This window comes from Solanum dulcamara, chromosome 8, assembly GCF_947179165.1.
Source record: "Solanum dulcamara chromosome 8, daSolDulc1.2, whole genome shotgun sequence".
NCBI classification, from domain to species: domain Eukaryota; kingdom Viridiplantae; phylum Streptophyta; class Magnoliopsida; order Solanales; family Solanaceae; genus Solanum; species Solanum dulcamara.
Window position 1 is genome coordinate 3690498 of NC_077244.1, and position 26546 is coordinate 3717043.

General features: G+C 34.2%; 2 protein-coding genes and 3 pseudogenes across 17 annotated transcripts in view; 3 read left to right on the forward strand and 2 right to left on the reverse strand.

The window, feature by feature from the left end:
- The window catches only part of LOC129901554 (putative pentatricopeptide repeat-containing protein At1g12700, mitochondrial), a 38749-nt gene that overhangs the window by 7860 nt on the left and 4343 nt on the right, over window positions 1–26546 (reverse strand). For 3 of the 11 annotated variants that reach the window (XM_055976781.1, XM_055976773.1, XM_055976778.1), the window contains exons 2-3: window positions 3169–5229; window positions 2863–2923 (exon numbers count right to left, since the gene is read on the reverse strand). Coding sequence is in view for 2 of the 11 variants with exons in the window: in XM_055976783.1 (XP_055832758.1) it covers window positions 7005–8750 (1746 nt within the window). In the remaining 9 variants the exon portion in view is untranslated. Of the gene's footprint in view, window positions 1–2862; window positions 2924–3168; window positions 6573–6810; window positions 8802–26546 lie in introns of those variants that run through there. The other 8 variants (XM_055976774.1, XM_055976780.1, XM_055976777.1 and 5 more) reach the window with 7 other exon arrangements.
- LOC129901556 (putative late blight resistance protein homolog R1A-3) lies at window positions 4–1971 on the forward strand (annotated as a pseudogene).
- LOC129901099 (uncharacterized) lies at window positions 10999–13712 on the forward strand (annotated as a pseudogene).
- On the reverse strand, window positions 18127–21751 carry LOC129901557 (pentatricopeptide repeat-containing protein At1g12620-like). 6 transcript variants are annotated; one of them, XR_008769862.1, is made up of 3 exons: window positions 21623–21751; window positions 20300–20358; window positions 18127–18939 (listed from the first exon to the last, which is right to left on the reverse strand). XR_008769862.1 is itself a non-coding variant. In XM_055976786.1 (3 exons), the coding sequence occupies exons 1-3, from the start codon at window positions 21651–21653 to the stop codon at window positions 18892–18894; spliced, it is 324 nt and encodes a 107-aa protein (XP_055832761.1). In that variant the 5' UTR covers window positions 21654–21751; the 3' UTR covers window positions 18127–18891. The 6 variants fall into 6 exon arrangements, 2 of the variants coding, with proteins under 2 accessions (XP_055832761.1, XP_055832759.1); XR_008769864.1 differs by having other exon boundaries at window positions 20300–21329; XR_008769865.1 differs by having other exon boundaries at window positions 21537–21751.
- Window positions 24336–25847, forward strand: LOC129898788 (putative late blight resistance protein homolog R1A-3; annotated as a pseudogene).

Sequence of the window (26546 nt, forward strand, 5' to 3'; positions counted from 1 at the left end):
CAGCAAATTGTGAGTTACATAATTGTAGGTTTTGAGGAGGAGACAAATTGGATAATGAGGAAGCTCACGAGTGAACCGGAAGATCTAGATATTATTACGATCGCTGGTATGCCGGGTTCGGGTAAAACTACTTTGGCGTACAAAGTATACAATGATAAATCAGTTTCTAGTCATTACGACATTCGCGCATGGTGCACAATCCACCAAGAATATTTTAGGAGGAGTTGTTGAATAAATTTTTTAATCAAGTTATTGGATTGGTTCGAAATTGAGTGAGAATATTGATGTTGATGATAAGCTACGGAAACAACTGTATGGAAAGTGGTATCTTATTGTCTTAGATGACTTGTGGGATACCACATCAGGGGATGAGTTAACAAGACCTTTTCCAGACGTTGAGAAGGTAGTAGAATTTATTTTTACTACTCGAGAAAAGAAAGTGGCTTTGCATGGAAATCAACACGTGACTTCACCTTCAATTGCTCAGACCAGATGAAAGTTTGAAGTTATTAGAGAAAAGGGCATCTGGAAAAGAGAGTTGCCCTGATGAACTATTGGGTGTTGGAAAAGAAAATAGCCCAAAATTTCATCGTCTTCCTTTGGTGGCTGATCTGATTGCTGGAGTCATTGCAGGTTTGGAAAAGAAAAAGACTTGTGTGGCTTGAAGTTCAAAATAATTTGAGTTCCTTTATTTTCAACAGTGAAGTGGAAGTGATGAAGATTATAGAATTAAGTTATGACCATTTACAACATCACCAAAAGCCATGCTTTCTATACCTTGCAACTTTCCAGAAGGACAGAAAATTCAGTCAATGTTTTGAAAATGGTACGGTGTGCTGAGGAACAGACCGAGATGAGGAATGTGGAAGAAGTGATGGACGTTTATTTGGATAATTTAATTTCCAGTAGCTTGGTAGTTCTTTTCAACGAGATAGGTAAATACCCGACTTTCCAACTTCAAGACTTCTGTTTGAGAAAAGCAAGAAATGAAAAGTTGTTTGTGCATGACTTTCACGTATACTTGAGTGCTTGTTCTTTTTTTGATATGGATACAGATGAACCAATACTGTTAGCAGAGGATACAAAGAGAACTTGAGATGTTTAGATAAACTTGTGGTTTCCTATTCAAAAGATACAGAAGATATTTTCAAAGGGTTTTCCAATCTTCAATTGAGTCTCAAGAAAGCATGGGATTATTCAACAGACCGATATTGGTTCCCAAAATTGGATGTCTGTAATGAACTAGAATCGCTTACAGTAGGTTTTATAAGTTCAAACACAAATGACAGTGTAGAGACAAATCAGCCATGGGATTTTCACTTCCCATTGAGTTTGAAAATTTTGTGTTCGTCTGACTTTCCTCTGACATCCAATTCACTATCAACAATAGGGAGACTGCCCAACCTTGAAGAGCTGACCCTTGTTGACTCAATTATCCAGGGAGAAAAATGGAACATGGGGGAGGAAGACACCTTTATGAATCTCAATTTTGTTTAATATGAGCCAACTGACTATTGCCAAGTGGGAGGTTGGGGAGGAATCCTTTCCCATGCGTCAGAAATTAGTACAGTGGGGATGTCGTAAGCTTGAGGATATTCTGCCTAGTTTCGGCGATATTTATTCATTAAAATTGAAAGACTTGTAGAGAGCCCTAAACTTGAATATTCCGCTAAGAACATTAAGGAATATGCTGAAGATATTAGGGGAGGGGACGAGCTTCAGGTCCTTGGCCTGAATAATATCTCGTTATTTAAGCACCATGCGTGAAAAGTAGTGAACGCTCTTACCTTGGGAAATATGCAAGTATAGACGGAACTTATTACATATTCCATTTAACTTTATGTGGTAGAGTTTGACTGGACACTGAGTTTGAAAAAGGAAGGAACTTCTAGTCTTAAACACGCCATGTCATATTTGTGGCTATAAAAAGCATGTCATTAAAGGTAAAATGAGAAATTTATAATTAAATTATTTTCAATTATAGAAAGGCATTGTACTATTAAAAACATGCTAAAAAGAAAAATAGTGTCACATAAAATGGAGTAAGTTCTCTTCTTCTTTTATTCCGATTTCTTCAACCAGTGTAATTTTCTCTGCAGAGGGCGTGTAAGGAATACGAGATACAATTTTCTTTGCCAGTACATCAGCCTTAGAGGGCAAAGATAAATCCTCAGACAACTCTGTTGTGGTGAATAAGTACTCTTGTCAAGTTTTCCCTTTTTTTCTTCATTTTGTGTGTTTTAGAGCCCGTTTGGATAGGCTTAAAAAAAGTAACTTTTATGTATGAAGTGTTTTTAGAACTTTGAAGTGATGAAAGTTATTTTTATAAATAAGCAGTTGAGTGTTTGGATAAAAGTGCTTATGCCGAAGAAATGAGGAAAATAATGTGAATTTTAGGGTTAAAAGAATAAAAAGGGTAGTTTGGGAATTTAGTTAAAATATAAGAGATATAAAAGTAATTTTCATTGTCAAAGAAAATGGCTTTAAGCACTTAGAAAAAAAAGTTAGGAATCCTAACTTTTCATTTTTGGCTGACTTTAACTTTATGGCTTAAAGTTAGCATTAGGCAAACACCACAAGAAGCTAAAAGGGTTTATAAGTGGGTTTGACCAACTTATAAGCCCATCCAAACGGGCTCTTACAGTTAAAAACCAGTAGTCTTGCTAAGTATTCCAAAATTTGTTCTTTCAAAATTGTTGTTCTTGTATACTCTCTTTTCTTTTTGGCGTGGCTTAAATTGTTTGAATATCATATGTTACTCCTCAAGTCCATCATATAGTACATTATTGCAAATCTTATTGTGTATAAAGCAAATACACTAAAAAAGGGCATTCAAAAAAGAAATGAAGCAGAAAGTAGTACCTATCATCAGTTGCTTCGCTTTCAGAACTTCAGTTTCAGGCGTGACCGTGATGAACCTGTTCTGCAAACCACACATTAATTAAATTGACATCATTTAATGGAATGCCTATCTGAGATATACTACTCAAATAGATAGAAAATGACAATACAGAAGATAACAAATAGCATTGGAAATGCTATTCCTAAACTTGTAATGTGTACACATAAGGGTAACTCACACTATTTATCATATCAAGAGACCAGTAATACCAGATTTTCAAGATAAAGAATAGTGGAAAAACAATCAAAATATCAGAAGTGATGTACCTCCTCGATAAGCCAGCATGAAAACCCAAGCAACGTTTTGATTTTCATTTTTCATCTTCCACAATTGCATTGGATTCCTTTTCATGTGAAGTGATAAACCAAAATTGTATCAAAGTTATAACATAGCCAAATAAACCAACAACAACAACAACAACCCAGTGAAATCCCACAAAGTGGGGTCTGGAGAGGGTAAAGTGTACGCAGACCTGACTCCTACCAAGGTAGGACGGCTATTTCCAAGAGACCCTCGGCTCAATAAAAGCATAAGAAGAAGTCAGATACATCAAGAAGTACAAAGCAGTATGCGAAAAGCAAATAACGTGACACATATAAAATAATAAAAAACTGAAAGTACAAAGAGTAATAACTGATAACAGAAATCACAGCACAAAAAATTCGTAGTGCGCTAATGCGCCTACTGATAAGGCAGGGTAACAAGACTTCGTATTAACCTTCTACCCTAATATGGGCCCTCCACACCCTCCTATCTAAGGTCATGTCCTCGGTTATTTGTACTTGCGTCATGTTCTGTTTAATCACCTCTCCCCAATAAACCAAGCGAAAGAAATATTCACTTCTTGTTTTTCGCATGAAGCTCTGGTATCGTGTCAAGGACGGAAGGATTCTCACTTATAGAGTTTACCAGTAACTTTGCTGTAGTTGCATCAAATGAGAAGCCCCTTCCAGTCATTTCCTTCAAAAAGGTTACCATTTCATTTATTTTCCTACACCTAAGATATCCTTGCACAATAACATTGTAAGTGACATTGTTTGGAAGACAATTGTTCCCCTCCATTTTTCTAAGCATATCTTTAGCTTCATCTAACAACCCTTTTAGACAAAATCCAGTTATCATTGTATTGTATGTTATCGCATCCGGAAGCAATCCCATTGAATAAAGTTCTCAAAAATAGCATGAGCTTTATCGAGTTCACCATTTTTACACAATCCATTAATGATAATATTGTAAGATACAATATCAATATTTTCTGTCTTTGTTTCCAACTTATTAAAGAGTTACATAGCTTCTTCAACAAGTCCGTAATTGAACGCGCTAAGTTAAGAATTAGTCTTAGATGTATAACATATAACATTTCACAACAGACATCACTTCCACTCAGAGGAATCATAACAATAGTTTAAACAAATCGTAGTCAACAATTCTTTCACTGATATTTCTCTTAAGTTTAAAGTCAGATGTCAAAGCATCAAGTTAAGATAACAGAACTACAATGATGGAACTTGATATGATGGCACAAGAAATGAAAACGACAGCAAGATTGTCACAAAAGCATAGTAAAGACTCAAATCTTAAATAACACCACTAAACTGTATGAAAGAATTTTATATTTTTTTGGATAAAGGTAACTTTATATTCACATCAAAACTCAACAGCAAAACCTGATCAGGTGGGATTTACAGCCCCCAGAGAGTAATTTCAAAAGCCAAAAACTGGGCAAAAACTTTACAATTGAGCTATAAAGTCCACTAAACTTTCTACCTCCCCCACCAAATCTTGTTTACACCAAAAATATAACAGACTCAAGATATTCATCTTGATTTTCTGAATGCTGCTGTATGAAAGAATTACAGAGAGCAGATAAGTGTTTGGACACATCAGTCTCAAAGGAAAATTTTGTTTCGATTTGCTTCCATAGGATGAAGCTGTTCGTAGAACTAGGTGTTCTAGATTACAAAATCAACCCTCCAGGTAAGACAATCTGGACTAACTGTAAGTACGCTGAATGGGATTGAGCTCCAATACAATAGAGTTTCATACTAGACAATATAAGAAAAAATCATCACTCAATTTTACGTTAGTCTTAGGCAGATGAGCTAATCTGAGATAACTAAGAGCAGATCTACACACTATGTAAGCTATCTTAAGCCTCAAAAACCAAAAGCAGGATCTACTAGGATATATCTTGGCCTAGTTTTATGCCAACAAAATTTGCTGCTTGATTTACAAGCAATGCTGGAGAAATCGGCAAAAGAAAATATTAATAGATATTTTTTTTTCTTTGGGAGGGTTTACTCAGAAGCATGAATATTTCGATGTTTCTGAAGATACAAAATAGCACTGAAAATGATATTACTAGACTTATAATGTGTACACAAAAGGGAACTTACCATTATTTCTTTTTTAAGAGAATGAGTATGATCACCATTTTTTCTCAAATCAAAACTGATGTACCTCCTCAACAGGTTGTCTGGAAAGCTCAAGCAATGTTCTAATTGCCATCACATTTGGCAAATGCATTGGGTGTCATTTCTTTTGCAGGACAGTGATAGCGTAGCCGATTGAACCAAACAAAAGAAATATTCACTTCTTATTTTTCGATTGAAGCTCTGGTATCATGTCAAGGACAGAAGGATTCTCCCTTACAATGTTTACAAAAAACTCAGTTGTAGTGTTACTCCTAGCTTAAATTGTCCAAAAGATTCAATATTTCATAGACAACTGAATATATCTGGTAGTCAAAGATACCCGATACTTGTGTTGGTGGGAGATAGCATGTACTTGATGAATAGTAGAAGGTACAAACAGGAGGGCTCGAACACCACCGTCATTAAAAAAAAATAAAGACAACTATGATGAAGCTAACATGTGGAGACATGATCATGGAACAATTTTAACATTACATCTACGTCCATGCAACCAAAGTTCTCCTTTAATGAATCACCCCTTGGTAAGGATTGGGTTGATCTTGTCAGTTCTAGCATTCCATATACGGTTTGCCAATGATGTAACTACGACTTCAGAAACCAGCAATTCTGGTAGCAATTTGTAAGTTAAAATCAATTGTTATTGATTCTAAGAAAAAATAGAAAATGATAATACCTGATGACAACAATAATAAAAATACCTAAAGATAACTAAATAGCACTAAAAATGATATTATACTGATAAATCCATTGCATAGGACACTTGTAAATGAGCTTACAATCTCACTACTTTTGTAACTATCTAGCCTGCATCTTCTTGATGCCATTTATACCAGCACTTTAGTCATTCCATAGAAACACACGCAGAGATATGATTCACTACAAGTTTCAAAAAAAGATATGATTCTCTACAAAAGACCCCCAATTATCTGCCTTAAATTTGGAGCTTTCATTTTTCACTAGATTGTGCACAGTTGTAGCAAAGAGTACAGTTACACAAGATCAGACCACCAAGTTAGAAACTAGTAAAAAAGATTTCCAAGCCAACAGGAAACTCCAAAACTAATGGAAATGCACATAGTAAAAGTGTCAAGACCAACACTAGCCTGCAAGAAATCAAGGTAGATTCTCGGAAAAAATAATAACAAATGGTTTCCTGCTGGAGGATGTCATCATAAACAAAGTTTGTTGTAACTCGGTGCAACCATTCCGGTACTAGCAACTTGCCCTGCATCAACCTGCAGACAAATTAACATACACTAAATAACATGAAAATCATTAAAAAGGGCAAACCTAGAAAGATGAAAGACAATTACAAGCAATGCTGGTGAAATCGGCAAAAGAAAATATAACAGATATTTTTTTTCTTTGGGAGGGTTAACTCAGAAACATGAATATTTTGATGTTTCTGAACATACCAAATAGCACTGAAAATGATATTACTAGACTTATAATTTGTACAAAACGGGAACTTACCATTATTTCTTTTTTAAGAAAATCAGTATGGTCACCATTTTTTCTCAAATCAAAACTGATGACTGGAAAGCTCAAGCGATGCTCTAATTGCCATCACATTTGGCAAATGCATTGGGTGTCATTTTTTTGCAGGGATAAAAAGGGAACTGTATCACAGTGATAGCGTAGCCGAATGAACCAAACAAAAGAAATATTCACTTCTTATTTTTCGAGTGAAGCTCTGGTATCATGTCAAGGACAGAAGGATTCTCCCTTACAATGTTTACCAAAAACTCAGCTGTAGTTGCATCAAATGAGAAACCCCTTCCAGCCATTTCCTTCATAAAAGCTGTCATTTCAATAATTTTGTTGCACCTGAGAAATCCTTGCAAAATAACATTATAAGTGACATTGTTTGGAGAACAACCATTGTCTTCCATTTTTCTTAGAATATCTTTAGCTTCATCAAACAACCCTTCAAGACAAAATCCATTTATCATTACGGTGTATGTTCTCACATCTGGAAGCAATCCAATAAAAGAAAGCTTCTTGAAAACAGCACGCGCTTCGTCGAGTTTACCATTTTTGCACAATCCATTAATGACAACACTATAAAATGCAATATCAGTATATTCTCTCTTTCTTTCTAACTTATTAAAGAGTGACATAGCTTCTTCAACGAGTCCGTAATTAAAATAACCATTGAGCAAAGTGACATGAATGTATATATCAGGCTTGGTCCCCGCAGATAGCATCTCAGCGTATATTTGTTTTGCTTCACCAGTTCTTCCAACTTCAAACAGACCTTTCAAGATAGTATTGTAGGTAACAATATCAGGTTTTGATCCCTTTTGAGAAATTTCACAAAACAATTGCATGGCCTTAGCAAAATTCTTTTTCTTACAATATCCGTTTATTAGTATGTTATAGCTAAAAATGTCAGGCTCAATGCCCTTCTCTATCAAGATATTAAAAATTCTCCTCGCTCTATCTAGTTGACCACGCAAACAATACCCATCCATTATTGCATTGTAGGTGATTATATCAGGTTCTACACCCTTTTCGACCATGTGTTTCATTATTTCCTCGGCATCTTCAACTTTCCCTTCTTTGCATAGGCCATCTGTTAGTATATTGAAGCTGCGCACATTTGGATATATGTTGTGGTTCACCATCTCAGATAACAAAATCTTAACCTTTTCCCACTGACCAATCCTACACAAACCATCAATTATTGAATTATATGTGACTACATTTGGAGGAATACCTCTCTGCTTCATCTCATTCAAAAGAGTGATAGCAACATCACAGTTTCTATCTTTGCAAAGGGAATCTATAACAATGGTGTAGATATATATGTTGGGCTTAGTGTTCCCTTGTTCCATTAAACGGAGCAAACTTAAAGTCTTGTCAGTATGGCCCCTTTTACTAAGCCCATTCATGACGGTTGCATACATGACTTCGTTGGGCTCACAAATCTTCTCTCTCACCAATTTTTTGAACAATTCAACTGCATCTTTGACCTTATTTTCAGCAAAGATTCCTCTTAATAGGGTGGTAAAGGTGACAATACCAAATGGAATGCCATTCTTCAAGTAAATGGGTAACACCGAAAATGCACAATCAGAACGATGCATCAGACAATAACTATTAATCACACCAGTCAAGATGAAAACATTAATTGGGATACCCAATTTCTGCATTTCTCGAAAAAGAGAAAGGACAGCAGTGTAATACTTCATACTTATCATATTCTTAAACAATTTAGAGAAATGGACAAGTGAAGGAAGAGGTTTCATTCTAACCATTTGATTGAAGAGATTCACAGCATCACCTAAACTCTTTACTTTGCTGTTTAACCCAACTTTACCCTTTCCTGAAATTGCGGAAGCAGAATGTGAATTAGGGAAGAAAGAGATAAAGGGAATAGCATTTCCATTTCGCAGAGAAATTCTCTTCATCTTCAATGGCTAAATGGATGTGTGAGTGTTGCTCTACTCAGCGTGCCCTAATTATATCCTTTATGGAATTATAAGGTATGTTGTTGTTTTTTTTGGATAATCTTATATATTGAAAAATATTCTGGACAACAAGTAATTAATCTTGAGAATAAAAAAAAAGTAATTATATTTTCTTGATATGTTAAAAGTAACATTATAAAATCTTCTCATATTTTTTAAATTTCGTATCTGGTCAAACTGCATTACATAATTGTAACAAAAAAATATATTTTAAAATGTGAAAAAATGGAGATTTTTTAATTGTATTTTCTTGGAATTTCAATGTTTGATTATTCAAAATGAGTTTATTTTGTCACTTCTACGAAAATTAATAATAAATACCTTTTAATCCATCATAAATGTAAGAAGTTTCAATTCTAAAAATTTTACTAGGGCATGCACAAAAATAAGAATGTGAAATATGAAAGGAAGATATACGAGTTAACTGTGTATGTTTACTAATAAAAGAAAAGGTTTAGATACACACAATCCTCCCCAATCTTGCTTGCAGGAATACATTGGATCTATTGTTGTGGTTTTGTTTTTAATTTTTGTGTGACGGTGCTCAATTGTTTGAGAATAATAATTTATTTGATGTATTATTTAATATTTAACGTAAAGACAAATGCTTTGGATATCTTTTTACCTAATAAAAGTTCCATGGCTAGTAACATGAAAATTTACTTGTTATTGATAAAGAAAATACATTATCCATCATACACATTCGAATACTCCAAATATGTGGATAAATTCAAATAAGTTAATTTGACTTTGAAATAATTTTTGAGAAATTACATCAATATCCAATTTTTACAGAAAATAATCTCCAAATTTTCATAGCTCTGATAAAATAAATTACCTCAATAAACAAAGATTTTTCAATATATTCTAATTGAGAACATGAGAATGAAGGATGATCAAGAGGTGTCCAATGTCATAAAAAATAATGTAATAGCATGGACAACGTTTTCAATGGACCACCCTTTATCATATCACTCTTAATCAACTATTGAGATATGCTTGATGTGGTTATCTATTTTAATCAATTATTGATATACGCTTGACGTGGTTATCTGTTAAGTGTAGTGTTGTATCAGAAAGATAAAAATATAACAATGAAAAAAAATTAAAGCATGAGAAGTCATTGGCCTTAAAAAAAATAAGGTGTATCGAAGCCACTTTCAAAGAAGATAAATTCATAGTGGTCGAAGAAAGAAAGTTATTTAGAAAAAATAACACATATCTCATTTTGAATTTCAAATATAAATTTAGGTTTAAGATTTCAATAAAACTAAAATTTATCTTAAAAATAACTATATCAACTCAAAAAATAAAAATAGTCTTTTATTCGAAGGTCCGTCCCAAACAAAGATTTCAAGTCACTTACTTAGAAGTATTAACCATTATCTTAGAAGATTACTTTTTTTAGATAAATCCTCAATTGACTTGGCAAAAATAAGAATTTTCTATACAAGATTGAATTTTGAAATAACATACAATCACAGAGTAAAAAGAAACTCGATAAGAGGAGGCAAAATAATGAGAGGCAAAGTGTAATGAATATTTAAAATATATACCAATTTATTAGACATTTTAACCACTCAATTATGTGCTTTTATATGAATTCATTTTCCCCCCTTATTCTTTTGAGTTTCCCTTTTCATGGCTCTTTAACCTTTTCATTTCTTTTTATTTCTTTGTGTCTATTTTTATTTATCTATTATATTAAAAATATGCATTCATTTTTACTTAATCAATTTAAAAATATTTATCTTATATTTTATTATTAAGTACTAGTTATTTTCAATTCAATTTTTAATGAGTGAGCTGACTTATAATATTTTTTGCTATTATTTTTTAAAGAATGTACTAAATCAAATATAAATAAGTAAATATGAACGAAGGGAATGATTTAAAAGAACAAATGTAGCGACCCTATAGGAAGGATGCTACTACTTTTTTTAAAAAAACATATATAAAGCTCGTGACACAAAAACAAAAAAAAGCTAAAGGTGTAAGTTTTTTTTTTTGCTAGTTTAAAAATTCTTTGATTCTAATTAAATCAAATAAAAGTTCCAACTTAGGATGGGGCGACGTTTCAAAATAATTTAAGAAACTAACTTACGAGACATTCATGTATTATTCCTTATCACTACAATTCATGTTATAAATTATTACCAACAAATAATTACTCAAGGTTAGCTAACTCATGCGTCATCCAAATATTCCGACTCCAAAGGTAATTTAGTACATCAGACTTGGTAATTTACATGCCCCAAAGTAATCAAACAAGCAACCAACTTTAAGTTACAATCCATGGTGTCATGACTGGGTTAACCCTCACAAATAAATACATAAATACATATACACAAGCACCCCATAGATCATATACATGTCCCAACATATTACAAAATATAGATGCCTATATGCAAACAAAATGTGAGTGTCCCTTTCTTTCCTACTGAACCCAAAATGCAACGTAAAAAGGAACCATTTATTGAAGTGATGACTGCAAAATGGGTTTTATTTTATTATGTTTCTAGTTGAAAGTTATTCCCTTTGTCCATATTGTGGGAGTGTATTACTTGGTGGCAGTTTTTGCTACTACTGTTCAGTTTAGAGTGTGATATCTAGGAATCATGTATTGTTTGAACTCTATTGATTCTATGAATCCCTCTATCTTGTGTTGTATGCTCCAAGGTAAAACCCAAGCCAATAAGTGAGAGAAAAATAGAGGATTGTTCTGTTCTTTGCACTTTTGCTTAGACTGAATTGTGGGAAACAATTTATTATGCTCATGGAGAGTCTTTTCTTTGTCAAATCAGGCTGTAATAAGTAAACTAATTTCATGTGTCTGGTTATATCTGTTTTGCAGGGCAAATGAGATGGCATGCCGATCGAGCGCAATTGTCTTCATGATAACTGGAATGATCCGGAAGGGTATTATAGTAAGTAATTCATCTCACATTTTGCCTGGATCCTTCTTATTTGAGCTTTTACTTCATAGCATGTTTATCACACTTCTAAATTTGTTTTTTTTCTCCCTCTTCCTTGATATTTGCACATGACAGTCCCATCATTCTGTTATTTGATATATCATACTGCAAGTTGACATTGTTACCTCAAGAAAATAGCTTTATCCTTCTGCCTATTTTTGTCAACTTTTTCTGTAATGGTTAGTAACTTTTGTCTTAGTTGATGTTCTAATTCTCATTGATTTTTGCAGGATACCGCTTCGGAGAAATTCTTGATGGCCGTTATGATATTCTTGCTGCTCATGGGAAAGATGTGCTTTCTACTGTTATTCGGGCTAAAGTTTTGAAGGCTAGATCCGGTGACCCGATAGAAGTAGCAATAAAAATCATTCATAATAATAAAATGATGTGAGTTAATCTATTAATTTCTCCATTTCGAGCCAACCTTGCTTGTTTTGGTGGCCTAATTTTGTTGTTTCTGCTCATCAGGTATAAAGCGGGTATGGAAGAGTTGGTCATATTGAAGAAGCTAGTTGTTGCAGATTCTAAAGACAAGAGCTGCTGTGTTCATTTAATCTCTACCTTCAAGTACCGGAATAAACTTTGTCTGGTATTTGAGTCTCTCTGGATGAATCTTTGTGAGCTCCAGAAGAAGTTTGGGCGTAACATTGGACTCAGCCTCGACGTTATGAGGCTTTATGCGAAGCAAATTTTCAGTGCTTTGAAGCATCTAAAGAGTTGTGGCGTGCTTCATTGTGGCATTAAACCTGACAACATCTTGGTAAGTGGAATGTTTTGAGTATTGTATCTTTTGCTGGCTTGCTGATTCACCCACTTTGCATCTGCTGAGAGTAGCTTTTCATCACTTTGCTTTTGTATGCGTATGATGATTTTTCTATATTTAATTGTTAAGGTAAATGAAGCGAAAGACAAGCTGAAGCTTTGTGACTTTGGCAATGTTATGTTTACTGACAAAAACGAAATTACTCCATACCTTGTGAGCCGCTTCTGCCGCGCCCCCGAGATCAGTAAGTATCATTTCTCAAGATTTGCCATTTATTATTTTTTGATCTTCCTTTTCACTTTGTTTCTTTGGTTTGATGCTCCAATGTTTTGATCCTAAGTAGTTTTATGGATCTGTGGTTTTGTTTGTTAATGTATTTTTTCTTGTTGCAGTACTTGGCTTGCCATACGATCATCCGATGGATATTTGGTCAGTAGGTTGCTTTTTAGCTTTATGCTGGGAAAGTCTTATATCTAGGTCGTACTAATAATGACATGCTCCGTCTTCATATGGAACTGAAAGGTCCATTTCCGAAGAAGATGCTTTGAAAGGTTCGTCTTAAGACATTCTCTGAATGAAAACATTTATGATTTGAAGTTAATAGGCTGATCAATTATGATTTGAAGTTAATAGGCTGATCAATAATTTGCTGTGGACAATTCTGTTATGATGATTGTATTAGGTAGCGGCTTTTATAGTTTGTAATGAGTAATGACATGATATAACTAGTATGGAAACAATAATACTCTTTTCTTCTTTTATCACAGGGTGCATTTATATATAAACATTTTGACCAAGATCTCAATTTCCTTGCCACTGAAGAGGATCTCGTTACAAAGAAGGTATGTCTTGTAGATCCTTGAGCCCGTCGTTTCAATCCCTGATAAACAACCCTTTATAAGAATGAATGGTAATAACTTTGCTGTACTTTTAAGTTTTGCATGTGCTTTTATTTGTTTGTAGGCTATAAGGAAGTTGATTGTCAACATGAAGCCGAAAGATATCAGTTCAGTAATTTCAGGTGTAATTTCAGGTGATCCAGGTGAAGAATTAAAGATGTTGGCTCACTTCAAAGATCTGATGGAGAGAATCTTTGTGTTAGATCCTCTAAAGAGAATCATTGTTTCTCAGGCATTAGAACACCCATTCATCACGAAGAAGTGAACGACAATGAGGATGTAACACCCCAAATTTTGTAAATTTATTACATGCCTTTAGATGATCTTGTTCTTATAGTAATTTTTTTTTATCACTTCTCTTGAATTTAAATTTAAATTTTATTTTAAAAGAAGAAAAAGAAGACTTGTTATATCTTGTTGATATCATCGTGATTTGCTTTAAACATCTTCAGATTTCAGACCCTTAGTGGTTGTTTGGTTGTGTATTAAGGTACTAAAGCTACTTACTCGAGCTAAGGAGGTCGACATAATTGCTTGATTATTTGCATCTATACTTGATGTTTGTTTGAGCTTTTGGAACACTAAAGCTTCGTCGTTTGCACATAAACTTGAATTTTCCTTTCAATTTATTTTGCTTAGATATAAAAAACCACCTCGCTACCTCCCAAGGTAGGGATAAGGTCAATGTACACTATAACCTTCTCAGAACTCACTTGTGGGATTACATTGGGTATGTTGATGTTGTTGTTGTCATATTGATTTTCTTGCTAGAAAGTATGTCTTGACTTTTGGACACTTGGATAAATTAGCTTTCATTGAGTGTACAATTTTGTAGTTGGGTTATGAATATGTTAAAAGTCATATTGGTGTAACGGGAAGTAGTTTTTGTAAGACAATTTAACTCACCCACATATACGAATTGCTTGAGCACTATTGCATTCTTTTGGACTTTATCCTTCTTGTGATAGTTACTATCACTTATTTTGACATGCCTCTTGAAATAATTTGGATCTTGTGCATCTTGACTTTGGATTTACAATTCATCTTATTTATGGACTTACGTCCAATTTAAGTATGAAACTATGACTAAAAAGTTACTCTCCTACTGCAGCTCAAATTCTAAAGATGGTTTACACAGAATATCTCCCTGCCATTTGTTCTGGAAGGAATTTCAGAGTCTTTTGTGTAGAAAGAGAGAACTACAGGCTATGTTAGATCATCTGTGAAGCTAAGCGTTGTGTTCTACAGGCTATCCTTTTGATAATGTTGTTTACATTCCATAGATAGTAGCCGTGTTTTCAATGGTGAAAAGCGAAAAAAAGCTCTAAGGTCTGTTGAGGGTTTAAGCGCAAAACGCAAATAAAGCGTGGGATTTAATAAAAATACAACTATATATGTTTAGTCCAACACTAATAATTATAAACATGAACGACAAATATATGACCAAAGAAATTAAAAAAAAAACTATAATAAAGTGAACTATCAATTTTTTAGTGTCACTTCTTTAGAAGAGGCTCATTGGCAAGGAAAAATTTGCCTTAGAACCTTGCAGACGACACTGAAGCGCACATAAAGCGAGGCAAAGCACTCAACTCATTTTGAGCCTCGCTTAAGGGCTTAAGCGTGCCTTTGACTACACTGGATAGTAGGTAGTGTTTTTTAATGTATCAGTGACTTTTTTTTGGAACAAGGTGTAATATAGCTTAGCTGTGGTGTTTATCATTCATTACTTGGTGATTAATACAAGTAATTAGTTACAAAAAAGGTACTTTCAACATTAATCTTTATTCTCTTTATTTTTGGGTGGATTCCGGTTCTTCTTCTTATTTGATTATGCTTGATGTTGTTGTTTGACGTAGTGTTGGGCAAAATTAACTAATCGGTGGAATTTTGGATTAGTTTTGTGAAGCTTCTTGACAATTGAAATTTTGAATATTTGCATCTTGAACTACTTGATATTTGATTTTCTTGAAGCATCTACCTTCATCATTAAGTATTTGATGGTGATTTTGATATGCTCATTTCAAGAATTCATTTCTTGAGCACCTTATATGGCTATAGCTAAATTCATGTGTTTAAGTTTGATATGATATGTTGCAGTTTTTTTTATGGGAATTGGAGAAATTTATGGCTCCAAGTCCAAAGTTTGTGTGCTACTAAGCTTTATTCTTAGCGATAGTTTGTTGCTATCATAGGTGATGTACCTGAAGAGACTTGAGGATGGTCACTTGAAGTGGACTCTTTAGAAGCATAGATGGTGATAGGGGTGTACATGAACCGAGTTGGTTCAGATTTTTTACAAATCAAACCAAATCATTTGTGTCTGGTTATTAAATTTATAAACCAAACCAAACCAATAAAAGTCGGGTTTTTCGATATCAATTTTTCTCGGTTTTTTCGGGTTTTTTCAGGTTTCTCGAGTTTTTCATAATATCTAATAAAAAGCACAGAGCAGTGCTTCTTAAAAAGAATTCTAGAATAAAATATCAACATATAAGATGGAGGCAGAATACTGTTTGAAGTTTTAACTTTATAATATAACTTTATAAGATGAACTTTTTTTGTATATTATTTAGATGGGCTTTCAAGTCCAAATCTAAATGTAAGAAAGAAAACAAAAATTATGAAAAAATTTTAAAAAATATTTAGAAATTATATTTTAATAAATATTTTTATGTATAACATAATTTAAAAGTAGTATATCTATAATCGGATCGGTTTGGGTTCGGTTTGACTTTTTTTAGTTAAAACCAAACCAGCCCTATAATGGTCGGGTTTTTTTTCAAACACCAAACCAAGTCAAACCAAACCATTAGTCGAGTTTTATTTTCAATTTGGTTCGATTTGTCGGTTTGGTGCAGTTTATCGGTTTGCCCTGTAGATGGTGATCACATTTGCATAAGTATACATATATTTTTGTAGACTTTTGGGGATTTGTACATGAACCATATGATACTCTTAGATATGTACTTTTTAATGAATGTTGACCATGATGTAACTTGAAATTGGTGAATAGTTTATCTACTTCTTTCTTCCATAGAGAGAAAACTTATCCTTAGACTTTCGGAGGGTGTGTAAATTGAGTCTAATTATTTACTAAGTTTACTCTTAAATTGCACTTTAGTGGCGTAGGGGACTTAACTAGTTAGTGCTTGACATTTGAAATTTTGGATTTCATGCCTGGTAATGAGTCTCGAATGTAGTAGTATGAAAAATAATCTTCTACTTGATATTAGATACAATCTAAGGTGTTGATTTAATTAAAAGAGGTGCTTCCCATTTTAACTCAAAGAGTCTTGAAGAAAATACATAACTTTGTCTATTAGATTAGTTCGGTTAATAAGTGGACTTCTCCCTAGGTAGTTTCTACAAATGGTATTCTACTAGACACAATCATTTGCGGGAGCGATGCTTGGCATAGTTGAAGTTGCAAAGACAATGACTTGTAGTGGGAAATCTATTATCTTGGCGCACAAGCTATCCTGAACACCACAGTGGCACGGTTATCAAATTTTATTTTATTGTTTTTCAAAAAAAGACTTACCAACTTGCAGTACACGTTTTGACTTTGTTGTCTCTTGAATAGACTTGTTTGTATCCCCTAAATACTATACATGTGATATTTTCCAACGAATTTTTATGCTTCAACTCTTTCTTTTCTAATTTTCTGCATAACGTGTCACCAGATAATCGCATCAAGCACATTCTAGTCGTTGATTAGACTAGTATGGCGTCCATGCAGATGTTTTCTGTGTTGTTGTAAGTGAACATTGGGATGAGCTGAACCGTTTAAAGCCTACATACGAGGAAGTCATTAGTTTCATCTTGTTTGGAAAGAGACCTTTCAAAATTTGACTTTACCGCTCTTTGGTGAACTTTTTTAGTTCTTTGTAACTATTTGCATTCTTAAGGGGATTTTTGCATTTTATTGTTGTTTATAGGTGTGGGACCGTGTACTTTGATTATCTTATTTATTTATAGTAGCTAATACCTCTTTCTTTCCGTACTATTCTACCATGACCTTTTTGCTTTCGTTATTCCTTGTTCTCATTTTTATTTTCGATATGCTTGGCCCTATCTGACCTTTTATCTTGTCTTGTTTTCCTCTCTTGAGCTGAAGGTCTTCCGGAAACAGCCGCCCAACCTTTCAAGGTGGGAGTTTGGTTTGCGTACACTCTACCCTCCCAGACTCCACATGGTGGAATTACACTGGGTTTGATGATGAAGGGGAGCCTTGATGCAAAAGTAAAAATTATTATCGTGTGACGAAGAGGACATAGGTTCAAATTGCTGAACACAACCTTTTTTTCTTCTAATTTTAATATAGATTTTGCACGGATTGCCCTTATTTCAAGATGGCCTTCTTGATTTTCATTTAATGAAAATTTATGGGTTAAAGCACTCTTAACTATGACCTAGTTTTGCAACTTGTACGACAGAAGCTCCATAGGAATAAATTACCGTAAGAACTAAATTATGCACGTAAAACTTGTAGGTTATGAACTTCTTAAGGCATAATGTTTTGAAATGGAACCAAATTTTTGCTTGAGATTTTTTGTCAGGTATAACTTATATCTTGCGATTTCTTTTTTAAGTCGGGGTATTATCAGTTAATTTTTTGTAACTTTAGGTGTTGAAAGGGCGAAAATTAGAAATCATCCAGAAATAGGAGCATTCAAACTAATGAGCCCATTTTAATTCATTAAACTAATGAGCCAATATTAACCACCAAAGGATGATAAAACCTATCCACATAAACTTCAAAAGACATAAGTAAACTACACATCAAAGAATTTTTTTTAGTCCTGACTCTATAGTTGATAATTTGGTTCCCTATCCATCTTTAAAGAGGCTCTCACCCTACTTGGGTAGGATAGGTCGACAACATTTGTGAAGACGTGGATATTTTGTAGCTTTTGACTCCAGTTAGCCATGGCATCTGCAACAGTATTTGCTTTCTCTGTAGTAATGCAGAAAACAAAATTCTCCTTTCTCTTTCAAGACTTCAATCTTTTCTACTATATTCTTGATTTGCTCCATCACATTATTGATCGCCAGATTTCCATTTCCTCCACCAAGGCCAGGCAACCATCTGTGTTAGGCTTATAATCAGAAGACTTAGCTATGACATCTGCAACAGTATTTGCTTTCTCTGTAGTAATGCAGAAAACAAAATTCTCCTTCCTCTTTCAAGACTTCAATCTTTTCTACTATATTCTTGATTTGCTCCATCACATTATTGATCGCCAGATTTCCATTTCCTCCACAAGGCCAGGCAACCATCTGTGTTAGGCTTATAATCAGAAGGCTTAGCTGACCTGATTAGAATAATCTTTAGCATAGGCTTGATACTTGTTACTTTCCATGACAGGGAGTTCTAGTTTATTGTGAGTTGTCAAGCTTTTCTTCCGAAGTTTCTCTTCTACAAACATCAGAAGCTTTTCCTACACTGCAGTTAAGCCACCATCATGGTCTATTTGCATGAACTTCAGCTGAGAGGATCATAAGAAATTATGTCATGAATAATTGAGTTTTGAGAAACAAAAGCAATATACATTCAAGATTCAGCAAATCACCTATTTTCCTTTATATTTGTCTCCCCCACTTGCAACATTTTTATACTACTCAATGTGTGACAAAATTGAATAGCCCCACCTTCAAAAACCCTTGACAGACCCTTCGAGACCTCCTTAACTCATCTCTCCCATTCAAAACTTGCTTTCCTTATTCTCTCTAATCTTTTCATGCTACCAAAGCCTCTCATTCTCCCACCACTCCCCTTCTACTAGAGATCCTTCTTTAGTGTTCTCATCCAACATTTCCTTGACATGCCAAAGGCACCATCTCTCAGTTCACTACTACTTCCATGACTAGTTCCTTTGCCATTTCTATAAACCCACCCTTCTAAAGTTTTTCTTTCTCATAAAGTACAGGGTTACTAGTTCTAACGCAATACTTACCACACTCGATATGGAACTTAATATTAGGAATAGAACATATATATTGGTAGCACCAACATTTGGATCATTTTCTCCTACCATTTCCTTATTAGCCATTTTAGTCTCGTTATCCCACAAATCACCCACAAAAATGACATTACCATCTTTTCAATTGTGCTCAACAAGCTAATTGCTAATGTTAGTATTGATCTAGTTATGTACTCATCTACACCCACAAAAATGACATTGCCATCTTCTCAATTGTGCTCGACAGGCTAATAGTTAATGTCGTCATAATACTTTTTTTTTGTTAGTTGATTCCTTAATCGATTTCGGCTTCATTAGTGGTCAATGTTCAACAAAGTAAGCAAACTAGTTGATAGTCTGTTCCAAGGGTCCAAAATACAAAATCAAAGATGTTATTGCAGGCGACAACTCTATCCATGCTATAGTACAAAACCTGAAGTTCACCATCTCCTACCCAAAGAGATAGGTCACAGAACAAAGAAGAACAACTAAACGAAACACCACAAACCTTTTCTTCCTTTTCCTTCTACTCAACCTCAACCACCTACCATCAGTTTAGTAGAGAGAAGCTCCCATCTCCCCCCACCCCCAACTCACAAACTACTTAATCCACAACTCCCCAAGCTAGAGACTCCAACTCATGACTAAACAACTTACGCCTTCTATCCCATTTTTCAATAGTCTATGTTCTTCTAGTTGGCTACACGAAGCAAATCACCAATCATGAGTTGAAGAACCTTCCTTTCTCTCAATTCAGTTGTTTTCTACTCCAAAAATTCTCCATCGCATGACCTCTTCTCCAAAAATTTTGCAATAAACCAGTATAAACTGCTCTAACATGTTGCAAAGTATTCAAGCTCATAGCGAGATAAAGTTTTAGGATTACCTCTTCGTTCATAATATCCTTTGACTTTTGTTGACCTACTATGATTTTCCTGAGACAATCTGGTTCAATAGAGTTAATGAAATAGAGGTGAGAAGAAGGGACTAAAAAAGAAAGAGAAGAACAAAAATCATTTAGCATTTATTAAATTTGCATCTAACTATGATCTTGCAAATACTACAAAGAAGAAAATGGATATTCAAAACCCTTCAGCATGGCAATTGTTTGTGTATTCCTTTCCCAAACATGACCTAGAGCCTGTATGGATAGACCTCTTTTAAGTATTTTTTAAGTTAAAGTAGCTTTTAAGCTCTTTTATCGTGTTTGGGTAAATGAAGAAAGTGCTTTTGGACACTTATTTCAAGGCAAAAGAGCTTAAAAAAAGCCGAAAGTGAAAATCTGGGATTTCCAACTTAAAAAAAGCTTATCCAAACAAGCTCTTATTTTATAATGCTTCCCTTCACATGGCCATGACAAGGCAAGCGAACGCAACAAGAAAGTATCAGCATGACATTCATAAACATCAAGTGCACTCTATTACGTTAATGAAGAAGAAACAAAAGATCATAACTGATATTCAAATGATTCTAAAGACGAGGTTAAATTTGTGACAGAACATGATCACATCACGTGATAAACTAAACTTAGAATGAAATAAATATGTGTTACTCCTATCTTAAGTTGTCCACAAGATTCAATATTCCATAGACAACTGAACATATCTGGTAGTCAAAGATACCCGGTCCTTGTGTTGGTCGGAGGTAGCATGCACTTGCTGAATAGTTGAAGGTACACACAGGTGGGCCCGAACACCACCGTCATTAAAAAAAATAAAGACAACTATGATGAAGCTAACACGTGGAGACATGATCATGGAACAATTTCAACATTACATCTACGTCCATGCAACCAAAGTTCTCCTTTAACGAATCATCCCCTGGTAAGGATTGGGTTGATCTTATCAGTTCTAGCATTCCATTTACGGTTTACCAATGATGTAACTACGACTTCAGAAATCAGCAAGAAGATTGTTCTGGTATCAATTTGTAAGTTAAAATCAGTTATTGATTCTAAGAAAAAATAGAAAATGATAATACCTGAAGACAACAACAACAATTGGGATACCCAATTTCTGCATTTCTCGAAAAAGAGAAAGGACAGCAGAGTAATGCTTCATACTTATCATATTGTTAAACAATTTAGAGAAATCGATAAGTGAAGGAGGAGGCTTCATTCTAACCTTTTGATTGAAGAGAGTAATAGCATCATCTAAACACTCAAAATTTACACTAACTTTACCCTTAACTGAAATGGAAGAGATAATACCATTGCGATTGCCCAAAGAAATTCTCTTCATCTTCTTCAATGGCTGTATCTCCGTCTGCCCTAATTTTGCCACAAACTTTATGGCAAAAAACAACTTGTGAAAATTTTTAAAAAGTATTTTTAAGTTTATTTTTTTTAAAGATATGTTTTTAAAAAGTGCTTTTAGAAGAAAAAAAAATACTTTTAGCACATGAAAAACAGTTTGTGCTAGATATCCAAAGTACTTATTTTTTTGCAAAAGTTTGGCTAAACACTTTTATATTTTTTTATCAAAAAACATTTTTTAATTAAAAAAAATACTTTCGACCTCCAAAAGCTTAGTCAAACAAACTAGTAGTATGCTAAATTTATATAAAGCCATTAAAATCCTTAATATGATATTGAAAATTTTAATTTTTAATACATGAGTAATTCTCTTCCTAATTAGTAATCAAATGACCCCTTATATTTTAAAATTTAAACTCTTTTCATGTTTATAATATTGAAAAATCTACAAAAATATAATAGTAGAATTTTCTTTACGTTTAAAAATCAAACACCATAATCCCTTAAAATGGCCGTGTAAGTGAATGAATTTAACAAATATGAGGTAGAAGAATGAAAAAAACAAACTAATTCGAAAAGCAAGAAAGCCATTACAATAAGTAATTTGTTGTTATTTCCAATTAAAGCCTTTTTAAATTGTGCATGCTTGATTAAAAAGTCTGTTATTTTTTCAATTAAAGAAACGTGTATCCTATATGAATACATTGATTTTTCTAATACAAATACAGAGTCTATACAAAAGCTCTTGGTTTCACCCAAACCTGTAGTTGACCCTCTAGTTGGCCCCTGTGCATATATCACTTGGGCATCCTACTAAATCAACCGAGAGGGAGAATAATTTTTTTTTGAAGGTAATTGATGAATGTGGAAACGACATCGCTTCGTTGTATCATCACTAGCTCATAAGTGATGGTTGTCGGTTAGACAAACTCTCAACTGAGTAAGCATTGCTTATTATTATTATTATTATTATTATTATTATTATTATTATTATTATTATTATTATTATTTTTAAAACTTGCATTACATATTAATGTTGAGATGATGTTGAGTTCTGAGTCGAGTCTTCCTGAGAGGAGTTTCTTGATATCTATCCTTACTTTCCTGTCATTTTACATGCTCGTACATTACACGTACTGACGTCATTCGACCTGCATCATTTTATGATACAAATACAGGTGTTAGAGATAAATAAATAGAAACGGAGCAAGTATATTTTTCTTTCAAATATGTAAAAAGATTTGACACAAAATAAAAGGTATCAAATTCAGTGCCTTTTAAATTTAGATTACATCAATTTGAAAAGAATTCCAACCACACTTGTCCGACTATGAGCTTAAAAGATGCTGATAGTATTCCAAGCGGTGCATGTATGATTGCGGCTTCTTACATAGTCCTTAAATTTTTTAGTTATAACAAATATTATTTTATTTATTTGATGTGATACATGGTCGGTATAAAAAAAAATTAGAAATATTATTTTATTTGTTTGACCTAAATAATAGTACAGTATCAGTATACTTTCTATGCTATGATGTTTATGTCATTCTCTATTTATTTTTCTTTGCATTCACACTAATAATAAAAGTAAAACACTAAAATACCTTCTAAAAGTTCAACAAATGGGATTCCATTTGCATCATGTCGCAAGGTTAAATGAATGTCTTGATTCACATTAATCTTCAAAGAAAATTACAACCAAAGATTAACCATACATGCCCAGAAGTACATGACAACACCATTCCACCAGATGAACAAGTCACTAGAGAAAGTTAAATTGATACATAATGATACAAAATAGGATACACAGGGCAACTTTCTGGCCTCGTATCCAGATGACCCCTCCCCTCTATAACTTCAACATTAAGCCTTGGTAACTTCTGAGCTAGCAGCTTACATACTTCAAAACTTACTGCACAATTACACACCAAAAGGGATCGCATTGTCTCCAACTTTGAAGTATTGGACAACAGAGCCTCATTGTCAAAGTGTAGGATCAAAAATCAAATAACTGAGAAGTCTTTAATACAGATAACAACAACTATGCAACAGTAAGTTATTCTCCATATGGCTGACCAGCAAATAATTCAGAGAAATTACTCGACATTAATCGTTCAGCTACGTTATTCAGTATACACCAAAGCTTATCTATGCTGTTTATTTATCCCTGGCAGTTTTCAAAATCAGCATAACAATGAATGCTTGCCAAGACCAGGTATTTGAATGGCAGCATAGCTTAAATTCAAAGAGGTGAGTTTGGAGTGGAGTGGATAAATAGTAGGCTGGCATGGCCTCCCAAACCTCACTCAAGCTTTGGAGTTGATTGCAGCCTGAAAAAGCTTGAGATACGTTTAAGAAACTTCAGGAACATCAGCCTGTATGTCAGCAGTGAGGATCCGGTACCATATTCAACCAACTGGGAGGCATGGCAAAGTAGCTATGGAAGTTTCTCGATGGACACAGCACAATTGAGCCGAAGAGTGCTTAAATGAGGAGAGCGAGAAACTAGACGCTCCAAAGCTGAGAAGCCGACCCCAGAAGCCGAACAAGGAATGTTAAGTGACAAAAGCAGTGTGCATGGAGCTATCAGGAAAATGACTAAAGCCAATGGCCACTGAGGTCTTCCAATTCACATTCTCCCAAGTCCAGTTCACTGAGATTCCTGCAGCAAATTGTGAGTTACATAATTGTAGGTTTTGAGGAGGAGACAAATTGGATAATGAGGAAGCTCACGAGTGGACCGGCAGATCTAGATATTATTACGATCGCTGGTATGCCGGGTTCGGGTAAAACTACTTTGGCGTACAAAGTATACAATGATAAATCAGTTTCAGATAAATCAGTTTCTAGTCATTTCGACATTCGCGCATGGTGCACAATCCACCAAGAATATTTTAGGAGTTGTTGAATAAATTTTTTAATCAAGTTACTGGATTGGTTCGAAATTGAGTGAGAATATTGATGTTGATGATAAGTTACGGAAACAACTGTATGGAAAGTGGTATCTTATTGACTGAGATGACTTGTGGGATACCACAACAGGGGATGAGTTAACAAGACCTTTTCCAGACGTTGAGAAGGTAGTAGAATTTATTTTTACTACTCGAGAAAAGAAAGTGGCTTTGCATGGAAATCAACACATGACTTCACCTTCAATTGCTCAGACCAGATGAATGTTTGAAGTTATTAGAGAAAAGGACATCTGGAAAAGAGAATTGCCCTGATGAACTATTGGGTGTTGGAAAAGAAAATAGCCCAAAATTTCATCGTCTTCCTTTGGTGGCTGATCTGATTGCTGGAGTCATTGCAGGTTTGGAAAAGAAAAAGACTTGTGTGGCTTGAAGTTCAAAATAATTTGAGTTCCTTTATTTTCAACAGTGAAGTGGAAGTGATGAAGATTATAGAATTAAGTTATGACCATTTACAACATCACCAAAAGCCATGCTTTCTATACCTTGCATCTTTCCAGAAGGACAGAGAAAATTCAGTCAATGTTTTGAAAATGGTACGGTGTGCTGAGGAACAGACCGAGATGAGGAATGTGGAAGAAGTGATGGACGTTTATTTGGATAATTTAATTTCCAGTAGCTTGGTAGTTCTTTTCAACGAGATAAGTAAATACCCGACTTTCCAACTTCAAGACTTCTGTTTGAGAAAAGCAAGAAATGAAAAGTTGTTTGTGCATGACTTTCATGTATACTTGAGTGCTTATTCTTTTTTTGATATGGATACAGATGAACCAATACTGTTAGCAGAGGATACAAAGTTAGAGAACTTGAAATGTTTAGATAAACTTGTGGTTTCCTATTCAAAAGATACAGAAGATATTTTCAAAGGGTTTTCCAATCTTCAATTGAGTCTCAAGAAAGCATGGGATTATTCAACAGACCGATATTGGTTCCCAAAATTGGATGTCTGTAATGAACTAGAATCGCTTACAGTAGGTTTTATAAGTTCAAACACAAATGACAGTGTAGAGACAAATCAGCCATGGGATTTTCACTTCCCATTGAGTTTGAAAAATTCGTGTTCGTCTGACTTTCCTATGACATCCAATTCACTATCAACAATAGGGAGACTGCCCAACCTTGAAGAGCTGACCCTTGTTGACTCAATTATCCAGGGAGAAAAATGGAACACGGGGGAGGAAGACACCTTTATGAATCTCAATTTTGTTTAATATGAGCGAACTGACTCTTGCCAAGTGGGAGGTTGGGGAGGAATCCTTTCACGTGCGTCAGAAATTAGTACACTGGGGATGTCGTAAGCTTGAGGAGATTCTGCCTAGTTTCGGCGATATTTATTCATTAAAATTGAAAGACTTATAGAGAGCCCTAAACTTTCATATTCCGCTAAGAACATTAAGGAATATGCTGAAGATATTAGGGGAGGGGACGAGCTTCAGGTCATTGGCCTGAATAATATCTCGTTATTTAAGCACCATGCGTGAAAAGTAGTGAGCGCTCTTACCTTGGGAAATATGTAAGTATAGACGGAGCTTATTACATATTCCATTTAACTTTATGAGTTAGAGTTTGACTGGACACCGAGTTTGAAAAAGGAAGGAACTTCTAGTCTTAAACATGCCATGTCATATTTGTGGCTATAAAAAAGCATGTCATTAAAGGTAAAATGAGAAATTTATAATTAAATTATTTTCAATTATAGAAAGGCGTTGTACTATTAAAAACATGCTAAAAAGAAAAAGAGTGTCACATAAAATGGAGTAAGTTCTCTTCTTCTTTTATTCCGATTTCTTCAACCAGTGTAATTTTCTTTGCAGAGGGCGTGTAAGGAATACGAGATACAATTTTCTTTGCCAGTACATCAGCTTTAGAGGGCAAAGATAAATCCTCAGACAACTCTGTTGTGGCGAATA